General features: G+C 34.5%; 1 protein-coding gene across 9 annotated transcripts in view; it reads right to left on the bottom strand.

Moving 5' to 3' along the window:
- tgo (Aryl hydrocarbon receptor nuclear translocator homolog tgo) overlaps positions 1–12747 on the bottom strand; it is a 228041-nt gene that overhangs the window by 181228 nt on the left and 34066 nt on the right. For 2 of the 9 annotated variants that reach the window (XM_085947240.1, XM_085947242.1), the window contains exon 1: positions 4646–5232. The exons of 5 other annotated variants lie outside the window; for them this stretch is intronic. In XM_085947240.1, coding sequence (XP_085803366.1) covers positions 4646–4839 — 194 coding nt within the window. In that variant the 5' untranslated portion in view covers positions 4840–5232. Of the gene's footprint in view, positions 1–4645; positions 5233–12747 lie in introns of those variants that run through there. 2 more of the 9 variants (XM_085947239.1, XM_085947241.1) reach the window with 2 other exon arrangements.

Here is a 12747-nt window from a genome sequence, read left to right as displayed (position 1 = left end):
AAAGTGTAAAAAGTTGAATAAAAAACAGAAGGAGAGCAAAATACTTATCCTATCTATACCCATTCTTATTCAATATAGGTATTTACCTACATTTAATTAAATCAGCCACTATTGCATAAAATGTATGAGTATGTAAGTAGGCTTAAAAAATCTCTCGACTTTGATCCTAAATGGAATACCTATCTTAACGTCCCACCGGAATACCGTTTAAAAAAAACGGTTACGTACATGTTCAAACACGCGCGTTAACATGATCTTACTCCGTACTTAATTTATCGTTTGTCAATTTATGGCTTAGGAAATGCCAATAGAAATGGTGTATTTCAAAAAAATACTACCTTATTCTTAGGTCAATAATTATTATAAAGCAAACATTATTCGTAGAATGTTTATCACATTTGAATGGTTAAAGACATAGCTTATAATCACTATCAGTATCTTTAAAATTATCTTTAAATTTTTTGAATAATAAAATGCCTAATTCTTGTCAAATTTGGGATCACAGAGATTATCAATATAATTTTTTATTGTTAATATTTCACTATAATAATGTCGACATAAATTTTACTAATGGTTTTATAAATGCTTTTAAAAATTAATAAATATATAAAATCTTAACACCACTTCACATGGACGTACTGAAATATGACTATATTCTAAAACATTAGAGCGAGAGGTTTAAAATAATACTATTTTATGTAATAAAAATACTTTATGCAGTCATCAAATGTTTAAAATAAATATAAAGGATAATGAGGCTTCAAAATTATGTAAATAGATTATCTACAACGTTTAAGAATGTCAAGGATCATGCTTTGAAAATAGCATAAAAGCTCCATTTTGACGTACGCTGAGCATGTACCCCCCTTAAATTACATTGTAATTTTTTTTCGCCCAGAAGTGTTCTCGAATATCGAGAAATCAAAAGTTTTTATTTATTATGACTACTGTTTTATTGTAAAATAATGACGTGGAAACACATGGATAAGTATACTTATATGAATAGTTTTGTTTCGGAAAAATGTGTGAGAATTTTCAACAAAAAATTGGCAGCCCTATAAGTATACCTAAAATAATATGATATCATACACATAGTACAATACAGGTTAGCACATGACCATACAATATTTTGATTTTTATTCAACCGCATAATCCGCGACAATGTAGGTAGGCATTATTCAAAAGAATATCCAAAATGCCGCAATTTACCGGAAATTGAAGCGACAAAACAACTGTTGTTCTCGGCTTATTAGGCACAGGTATTATAACAAAAGTAGCGTGTTCGCTGGCCTTGCAAATACAGTAATAATAATGCAATCTCATAATAATAATGGTTTACAAAAAGTAACGGGGAAGCGAAGGCGGGAGCGACGACGTGTCACGAAATCATGCCTCAGCAATTAAAAGCGACGACTCCACTGCACTGCACTGACGTCGCCCATTATTATCACGGCTAGGTGCGATACTTCTCATGCGACAACAAAAATCCGTACCCGCGCTGCGCTATCACAATAACAGCTGATGATTTTTTAGCTTGCCACCTCAAGTCACAGGAAAGGGTATAAGATTAAAATGTCAACATTAGAACTTTAGAAATCGGATACGACTTGTGGACGGTCTGATTCGGTCAGCCCAACATAATGAATATTTTAGTAATATAGTCGTCCCGACTAAATCGGGTATTGGCTCCAGACGTTCAGATATTGTCAATTGAGTCATGCTTCATATGCGGAACTCACGAAATCACCTCTTCTTGGTAGGTAAGAAAAATATAGTCAAAATGACTAATGCAATATTCCTATTCACCTACGTACTTGCACTGACATTCAATCCTGAATGAAGAATATCCAGTATCCACCCAACGCCATAGACAAACCTAACCTGACCGTCATTGGCCAACGAAGTCGAAACGCCAGGAGGACCCACCATCAACATCAATCGCTGTGGATAACGAGCGAAGGACAACAGACACGTTGTTAAAATCGTATTTGTTAACCTCTATAAATAATCTTTTGTGTTAGTGTTCGGGGTAGAATGTTTGAAAAACTATTAGGTATTCAACTATATTTAAAGTATTACAAAAAATCAATTGGGTGGGTGTTTTTTTTTTAACCGAAATTGCGTTATCATACGTACGTACATCGCTAATATGCTGTGATAAAAATATTATTTTCATACATCCGAATAGGCCAGGGTATTTGAAAAGACACTTGTCTCACTGAAGTACATAATATCCATTACCTGCATTACCTTCGATTTCATATTATTCCATTTTTTAAATTACAAATACAAATCTGAGCAAACATCTGCGCACTTACTCATCGAAACATAGTGTTTTTATTTTGTTGACAAATTTGTTCTAATTATTAATAAACCATTTCTATTCAACGAATAATTCACAACATTTTGAGAATGTAACATTAAATGACCTACTGGTTTAAATTGTTCCAATTAGATAGGTTAGATAGGATAGATTAGCATAATTGGTTAACGCACAGTTGGCGCGATACCAGTGATTATACTGGTTCAAATCCCGTCGAGCATCGTATATTTTTTTCAAATATGATTTTTTCTAGTGGGTATATGTCTGAGGTGTTTTCAAGTTATGTTTATTCTAATTAAACAATTATTAAAACTTTAAATTTCAGTACCTATAACTGTTTTACCTTACAAGATTGCGAACACAAGTGCAAGTGCATTGCCAAGTAAGTTGATATGCCATATAAAACATTACCAATATGTATCATTAGAAAGTTACACAAAAATGATTTTATTTTGTTCACAATGAAAATCCAAAATGATTTAGGCGTTATAAAGTTGAAAAGATTTCAAATAAAGACTGTTTGGGATAATTTCCGACAAAAAAATCTATCAGTAAGTATATTGAGAGATTTAATGGTATGCTAAGTTTTCCAGGCGGAAAATTTAATCAATCCCACAATATTTTTCGTCGCATTGGTTAGCTGCGGCCCACGGCGTCACAATGGACGGAGGCTGGAGGAGAAATTTACATGTCATTTGAATAACTCACTTTTCGATAGGCCAACGTTCAAAAACATTAATAAAAAAAATCCATGGAAAAATAATCACATTGTCGCAGATTGGTGGGAAATTGGTGTCTACATTGTGACTGTATTGTGAGCAAAAAACTAGCGTGTACACTCTACTCGACAGATATTATTTCATGATAGTTTTATCCACTGATCATTATCGCTAGATGTATCTGAAGCTATTTTCTGAATAATATATCCAATACAATATAAACTGTAATAATTTAATATTTGTTTAATGAATTTTCTTTTTCAATGTTGCAAAGATAAAGGTTCGGTTCTTAAAAAACATATACAAATAAACAATGTTTTGTTGTCAAGGCTGAATAATATATCCAATACAATATAAACTGTAATAATTTAATATTTGTTTAATGAATTTTCTTTTTCAATGTTGCAAAGATAAAGGTTCGGTTCTTAAAAAACATATACAAATAAACAATGTTTTGTTGTCAAGGCTAGCTATAGGAATGGGCTTTATTTATCTATCAGACGGAAACAGATGCCGATAAATCTACAGTAAAGGAATTGGTATGTATGATAATGTAATAAACTAATGAGTAATTGCCTAGAAATTATTGTAAAATATAATTCTACCAAATAACCAAAATACAATTTCAATTAAAAGATTCGGTAAAAGTACCTACAATAAATAGTCCCATACAATATTAAAATTAAATCCCACGATACATCGATTGTAATTTGCAAAACCTTTTATTGGAAACTATTGGACGTTTGCGATTTGCAAAAACGTCCAGTAGTGAGTAAAATTAGTTATACGTTAATAAAAAGAGTAATCAGACGTAGTACTGCAGTCATGGTAGTACTGTAGTCTAGGTAGTTAGTATTTAATTATTGTAATCATTTATCTGCTATATTCAATTATAAGATTTTTTCCCTCGAATAGGTACAAGAGGCCAGTCATTATTAACTTCAAGGACAATAAACATAGGAACGTGTAGTTTTCAAATGTTAATTCCGTCTGTTGATAAGTATCAGGTACCTTGCGAAGGTGTTTCTAATAAACAACGGTGCTGTTTTTACATTTCATCGATTTAATTATCCAGCAAATAGGTAGGCAGTGACATGAAAATATATAATGAATAATTTATCGGAGTCTCGGTCAGCATATTTGCGATGCTGAGGATGTAACTAATACAAGTGCACCGGCGATCGAATTCAAATATCCGAATGTCAACATTCATTTTCAACATTCTGTAAATGTGATCAATGTTGTCAAATAATGATCGGCTCTTAACCATTTTGGTACCTACAATGAAAATAATAGTGACATTTTATACACCATGTTATCTAATAAATAGGTAAACGGTGGTGTTAAAATTGCTTCTAACTCATTTTTAAGTAGATGTCACGTAATTGCCTTCATTTAAACTTGGTTGACGTGAACTAATTTACGTTTTACAGCAACCACTAGTATACTAACTTAGACTATACATTCTTTCAGTTATTAACCACTTTATATTCAAGGCATAACCGATACCAAAATTTATTTAACCACAATAAACAGATAAAAAGTTACAATGATACCTTAGAAAAACGCTTAGAGTAAATTTTAGTTTAGTTTGCAAATTTACCTTCTTCTCTTGGAGTGTGGTGAGAGTGGCGGGAGGTGGTGCATCGAGCCCGGTAAAACAGGCGGCATTGGCGGTAGGACCGAGGGCATGGGACCCTGAGGTAGATATCCCGGTGGAGGCCCCGGAGGTAGGTACCCTCCGCCTCCCTGGACGCCCCCGCCCCCCGCATAAGAGTACATCGTCAGGTTATCCATCGCCGAGCAGGTGGATCACAACAAAACCATGCCCTACAAAGGCACGAAACGGATGACGGCTTCACCTCAATATCATGCCACCAGCGCAGATTGTTTAGGAGCACTATGATGGTAATATTTGGAACACTGACACAATACACCGATATTGGAAGAAAGATTTAGGATTCAACTATGGCAACTTTCCACTTCCATTCTTTCTTTGTTTTTAAAGTAATGAATGAATTGTTGAAAGAAAATCCGTGTCTATTGTTATATTTAATTTAGAAATAAAACAGTCATTGGTGTCACTACGTCATTATTACAACATAATGCCCAAAATAAAACGGTACTTATTACACAATAATTATTTTTTTACCGTTAACTCTGTCCACAATAAAATGCGCGGAATGATTTCTGTGAAAAACATTTCAAAAAGTGATCCATAAACGAACTGATTAAAAACATATGCACAATATATCCGGAATGCATTTGTATTATTATTTGTGCGAGTTGAAAAAAAAATTAACCACTAAACTGCAGTGTTTTCAAACCGCGATAAGAATGCTCACAGTGTCTACTATCTAAAGAAGAAAATCCCGACACGTCACATATATAAAAAAATATATACACGAAGCGATTGGATATCGAAGCCAATCAAACGTTTTCATACATTGAATGTGGGCTGGACTATATTCAACAAGTGTTGTCAGAAATCGCCCTACATCACACTTTGATAAAGTCTACTCTAATCGGACCAGTCACCATCACACATAATGAAAAAAATTATCATTAAAAATAATCAACAAGAATTACGTTAAAAGAAACAAAAAAATGGTTAGGTTTTTAAAGCATATTGTAAGTTTTATTTATTATTGCCGTGCACTGTCAGCCTGCTGTCCAAGTAGTGTGCATTTTCTTATCTAAATAAAAATAACCTATCTGACCACGTCCGCCAGTAAAATGACGTGTCACCGATACGTCGTTTTTTTTCACTTGCAAGATCGTATGTCACACTATTCCTCTATCGAAAAAGACGGTCGATTGTTTTCTAGTCCGGGGGTGGACGGGGTGCAATAATAAATCACGTTTAGGCGGCACGTGTGGGTGACGTCGCGACGCTACTCTCACTCGCGCCCGACAACTTTGCCCAACTTTTCACCGGCGCAAAGTTGTAAATCAAACCGAGTGTAAAGTGTAAGAGGCATATCCTTGCACCGTATGGCGTTTATTTTGCACCCAGACAAATTCGACACTTTGCCAACGGAGAAAAAACAACCGTAAATTCATAAACGTTAAATCCAACACTTGAAATTTAATATCACATGCCAAACATTAAATAAATGTATATTTCAGGTACTTTCTCACACTTTAATTAATTATTCACAGAAATAATTATTACTATAATATAAAAAAAAAAAACATTAAGCAAAAAAGCCCAAAACAGTCAGTACCTACTAAGATTTATTACGGAAAAAATGCACAATTTCCATTGAACTAAACGTAAAAATCACAGTAACAATATTTTACGAATAAACATTAAAAAATGCTTACAGCTTAACAATCAAAGTTAACAACGAAATAAAAATTGCATAATTAAAAACTTGTGTAATTATTTCAATGACTGAAATAAATCGCGAGTGTCATATGACATGGACGAAACAGCGGAATGAAAGTGCGACCTCTCCACAGCGATAGAGGTACGAAACTGGCATGATGAGGCTCGAGCGAGCAATCTCACCCCCTCCAACGCGAGTTTTCCCTCCCCGCACAGAAAGGTTGCCCCCACCCACCTGCAGCGCCCATCCAGGTGGTGCACCGCTATCATGCACCCCCACCTCACAGAACCTTTTTTACCTTTGCAAATTGAAATGACAATGCGACGGGAGTTTTGAATGGACATTATGTGACTGCAACTTTGCCCCGAAATCTACGAGAATTAGTGCAGTCATTTTTATCAATGGAACAGTTCATTGTATTGCCGCACCACATTTACCACCTGAAAGCTTAGCTATAGCTTTTGCAATGGTCTGGAATACAATGTAGGTACATATTTGCAGTAGATAAATAATCTGTTTGGTCTTCTTTCGTCTTTACTCTTTACCATTGACGATAGGTACAGGTAAATCAAGTCACAGTGGCACCATCGGCGATTGGTATGTGTATTAGAACTATTTGCAACAATGCCTGTTTCAATGCTAACAATCATTACCAATACAATATATTGCGAATTATTTTTGCCGTAAGTACATAATATGGTTGCCACTGTAGACTGATTTACCTACTGTATACATATTTCAAGATTGTTTTTAACAATTCTTTCTGCACTTTGTGGTAAGCGCATTATTTAAAAATGATAACAAATAAAAATCCACCGGTAAGGCACCTAACTCAATGGCTATGAACTCGAATTCATCAAGTAAAGGAGACAATGCGATCTATATTCTTAAATTTTATCTGTAGTAAAACAAATTGGTCAACGTGTTAGTGTTATTATCTTTTTTCAAAATCACAATGCGCGGTAATGGTTCTTTTAAAAGAGCTTGCGAATCTATCATTGCTTTTAAGTGTGTACCTACACATATTTTCCCGCCAATTGACCAAATCACTAATCAGGTATAGAATAATATGTATTTTATATACAGAAAGTTTTAATAGTCGAAGTATTTTTCAACTAATAAAACGAATATCGTGGACAAGTTAAATCGGACACATTTTAATCCAGTTAATGGTAAAACAAAAAACATTTAAAAGAAATTTGCAATTTACCGAAGTATATCTCAAAGCTCAACAGAAAATAATATCAAATTATATTAGGAAATAGTATGTGCCTTAGAATAATGGTATTTTACAATTAATAATATAACTGATTCAAATGATTGCTAACTACATCTGCTGTCGTTTGTTGATTATTATTTATTAGCAAGTATCGAAAAATATTGATAATTTGCACGGCAGTTTATTTATGATAATATCATATATTATATTCATCTAAAATAAATCATATTTTTTACGAACATGTAGCACCTTTCATCGGTCATGTCGTAAGATTTCACACGTGGACACTAAAATAATGCGTCCAACCAAATTCGCACAACTGAACCTGTGCAAATAAACAAGGAGTGACGTAACGCGTGGGGTGAAACAAAGCTCAGACAAAAAATGACAGCTCACCCTCGGCGGTGTGTGCGGGGAGAGACACAAACGGCGATCGCTCATTTCGTCACACAGCACCGAATCAGAATGTCCATGTTTTAATTTGGTTTAAAGTACCATCACAGTATCTACCCATCCGCATACTAATCGGCAATAATTGATTTAAATCCATCAGCTACTTACTTTACGTGGATTTTGTAAATACCGTAATATGTATTTGAATTTGGTAGTTATGTTAAAGGAAAACGGAGTAGAAGACCATACGAGACAGACCTTGTTAGACAATAAACAAAGGGTCATTTGAAATTTAAAGTCATTTTTTCCAAATTAAATGGGTAATTTGGTAAAATCACATCGCCTGCAACTGATTAATAAATGAGTTAAATGTCCATATACCTACACATTATTAAGGGGGGACATGCTCAGCGTAGGTCAAAATGGAGCTTATGTTCTATTTTCAAAGCATTAAAAAATGTAAAATTAATAAATGTAAAAAATCTTAACACCACTGCACATTTATGTACTGAAATATGACTATATTCTAAAACATTAGAGCGAGAGGTTTAAAAGAATACTATTTTATGTAATAAAAATACTTTATGCAGTCATCAAATGTTTAAAATAAATATAAAGGATAATAAGGCTTCAAAATTATATAAATAGATTATCTACAACGTTTAAGGTATGTCCAGGATCATGCTTTGAAAATAGAAAAAAAGCTCAACTTTGACCCACGCTGACCACGTCCGCCCTTAATATATGAACACATAAATTTGAAATATCGTCCTGTTATAGCTGGGGTACACAACCGTGCGTTCAGTCATGCCATGTATAATTGGAACTCTAATCGAACTAAATGAAAATAAAATAGCGGTTTTCGAAGAAACACGGTAAAATGCGTTTGTCTATTAATTATATTATTTGTAGAGTTTGTTGTGCCGCAACAAATTAAAAATATCATTGATAGGTTTACCAACATATCACCGATCTCACTAGCGCAAAAACTACGTTTCATAATATTGTAAATACATACGTAATCGTAATGCAGAATGGAGAGTAACTGGAATATCTGGTAGTAAAGCATTTAACGTCTAGTGCTCGCGAGAAAATTTACCAATCATCACCGTGACACTTGTACCCTGTACTACAAGTAGGAAATCAAACAACCAGACTAAATATACTGTAGGGGTTGGGCATAACTGGTTTAGTGTTTACTTTTACAGTAGGTATTCAATCTACATCGATCAATAGAAATCGGTTTGAAAAGATGAACGTGTATTAAATTATTTGATTAATTCAATGTTTTATTAATCATAAAAATACGAATAAAAGCTTCAATATTAGTCACTTGCCGAACGGTAAATTCAGAAAATGCATGACCTATGTAAAAGTCAAAATTACAGACTGCTTGTATCTGGTTTTAAGCGTGGGGGCCGTCTCTTACGTATTTCAAGAGACACCTAATCCACAAAATTCGGAGATGATTAATTGCGGCGGGGATTAACCGATCCACCCCTGCACGAGCGTCGAGGAAAGAAAAAAATACTCAGCCACGTCAACGAAAATAAAGTGAGGACGTTAAACTGGAAATGTGTTACGCGGGGGTTGCACATCCCCAACTTTTTACAAAAACATATTATTAACAAAACCAACAGTAAACATTCATGTTTTATATACTTAGTCAAACATATGTTTTTTTACCGAATGTACTTAATAATGTTCACCAACGTGACAAGACATACGTGTCGGATACAATATATGTATCACATAGCATGAGAGGAGAGGGTTCAGAAGGCATTTATGAGACTACTTTACTTTAGTTAGGATATAGGTACCTACCGCTACATGAACAATATTATCCGTTGCTCTATCCGACTAACTTCTCTCAGGTATGATTACATGCTGTAGTTTAAAGTTTAGAAGAGATCTATATTTTAGCCACATATTTTTTCAATGTACAAGCGGTGTAGATGGAAACACTGCCATTCTTAATAGTATTGACTTGTATGTCACTTATAATTAATGATCTCAGAAATCGAGAGTTCTCCCAAGGTGCAGAACTAACGTGCCATTTGGAATGTGAATTGCGAGGGCAATAATTATTGTGTTCAATCAAATCGCTTTGGATATTGATATATTCCACTTACGTGAGGCAAATTTAGGTGGACGTTGTATTTATTTCATTATATTATGCAAAACAAATAAATTTGAATTGAACAGCATTTAAAACACATAGCAATACTTTTGTTAACCGAGAATAGCTACTTATTTTTTTAAAGTAGGTAGGTACTTATTAGTTATTGGGCATTCTTTCAATCCATCGGGATAAATCAAACACACATACCGACATATTGATTCATTAAAATATGAATTTACACTTTACACTTCGATTTACACTGTGCACTTCGAACGCCTTCATCGATGAAGTAGCAAGCGTGCTAACCTCAATTAATGAGTCTACTTCTTAGTCGGTACCACTTGACTGAGGACCTTGGCTCGGAGGATTTGTCCATCTGGCGGCCTTCTAGACGGATTGGCTCCATTCCTCTCGGCATTTGCATGAGCCGACAGAAACGAATTAACAAATCATTGGTATAATGTATTCTTCTAGTGTCAGTTTGAGAAACTCTGCGCCTTACGCAAAATTCAGACAGCCTCCCTCACCGTGAAATGAAATGTTATAAAAACATATGACGAGCGTGGGGGCGTGCACCAGAAAAGGTACCGGGAGGGTGGATGGGTGGTTACAATGATAACAACTAGTAAGTAAACAGCCGTCTGACGTACGAGGGTGCGTCTGGATTAGCAAGTAAATATTTTTGGGAAAAAATAACTCGAAGACAAGACTGCGCGGCTTTTCTAAGGCTCTTTATAATCAGACAGATGCATTCCATGTACGTCTGAAGAAATTGCAATTTAGCCATTATGATATAATAATACCCATGAATATGTAAGACAACCACGGTCAAATAAGCAATTATTCAGGTTGGTATCAAACCTTTCCACACATAGCAATGTGATGGGATGACATTGTTGCAAAGTAAAACTGAGAAACTTAGATACGACTTATATGTTTAAGACGTTCACAACATGACATGAAACATTATAATAAAGGAAAAAAGTAATAAAAACGATAAAAATGAAAATATAAATAGAGAACATAATATAAACACAGTGAAAATACAATAATTATACATCTATAGAAGTTCAAAGAAATACACCGAGTTTGCTAAGGATACCTCATTTTAAGAATTTATGAAATAGCATCCACCTAGCTCACCCTCACGCAAGTGGAATATATCAACACCCGAAGCAATTTGGTTGAACATAGTTATCGCCCTCCCAATTGGCATTACCAGTGGCAGGTTGGTTCTGCACCTTGGGAAAATAAACAACTGATGCTCTCTATTTCTAAGATAGTTATCAGGGACACACGGGTCAACACTGCCCAGAATGGCAGAGTTCTCATATACGGAAAACGAGATCATCTGCTAGAGCTGCGCATTAGCGGGAAACTTTTGATCCGTATGATTATTTTGACGTACCTACTGTTCGCCTCAAAACCATATTTAAAACTGTCATTTATGTCTTTAATTATTCTGATGACATGTTAACTTTAATATCGCGATTCTCCGTTTCATGTAATAAGTAAATAAATCAGTGCAGTCATAGTGTAGTTCAATAAAAGTTTTCGGAACCGCTGAAAACCGTACCATTATCGAAATACATTTTCGAATACCGTTACGCGATCTATCCTTCGCCGTTCCTTTCACGTGCAAGCATATTATTCAATCGCGAAAGATCGACAGAAATGATATTTTTAGTATTGGAATTTTTTAAAATAAACAAGACGGTGTATCTAAAGAGGCCTGTACCTACCGTTTAAGTAAGTGAAGTGGTTTTCGTATACAGGACACTTGAAACGTATCGGAGTTGGCGGGCCTTATCTCAGTACGTGCGACCGCGAGCATACAAATTATTAATAACATCGACGAATCGGTCGCTTCGCAGACCATCATTGACACCTCTAATACTTTGCTCTGGATTAATTGATTAAAAAATCTTGTACCTCCAAATTCAATGTAGGTACTTAAGGAACAAAATGACATATTTAGTTTTTTTTATGTGACTTGTTCTGACTAGTGTGTTGCTTGATTAACTGAAATTGATTTCCAAATTTAACAGGAGAGTAAAACTATGTGAAAAAAAGATTATTATGAAGCCATTTTTATAGTAGGTAATATAGATTATAATGTAGGGTAGCGTGGCGTATACAATATTTGTAATTATATTCTAATGGATTAAAGTTTTTTACTATTATGGAATAGTACAAAACTTAAATCCATTAGAATTTAAATTCAAATTCCATCAAGTACCTTCGGTCGATAGTATTGATATTATAATAATATAATTATATTATTATCAAAATATTATTAAAAGAATAAAGGGCGAATATGATTCCAGGGATTGATTGTGTCTTCGGGCAATAGATATCTCCAGACGGGGGGGAGTAATTATGATGGGTTGCTCGTAGAACTAAACTAAACCCAAACGAATGCGCATTCAGACGCCTGTAGGTACCTACATGCGGTCATCTACTTCTAGGTAATCTACATATTATACTGATGGTACCACTGACGCTTTTTAAGTCGATAGCTATTTCGGTTGTAATACAATTATTACTTAGCTTCCATGTCCGATCCTAATAAGATAATATTATGGGCTTCCACAGAGTGGAGGTTTTCGTATCAACAGATTTACGATATTAGCCACTTG

The sequence above is a fragment of the Rhyacophila brunnea genome, unplaced genomic scaffold (assembly GCF_057557595.1).
Source record: "Rhyacophila brunnea isolate RB1 unplaced genomic scaffold, BYU_Rbru_1.0 scaffold_2, whole genome shotgun sequence".
Lineage (NCBI taxonomy): Eukaryota > Metazoa > Arthropoda > Insecta > Trichoptera > Rhyacophilidae > Rhyacophila > Rhyacophila brunnea.
The sequence above is the reverse complement of the archived record's forward strand: the minus strand, read 5'-3'. Positions and strand labels throughout refer to the sequence as shown.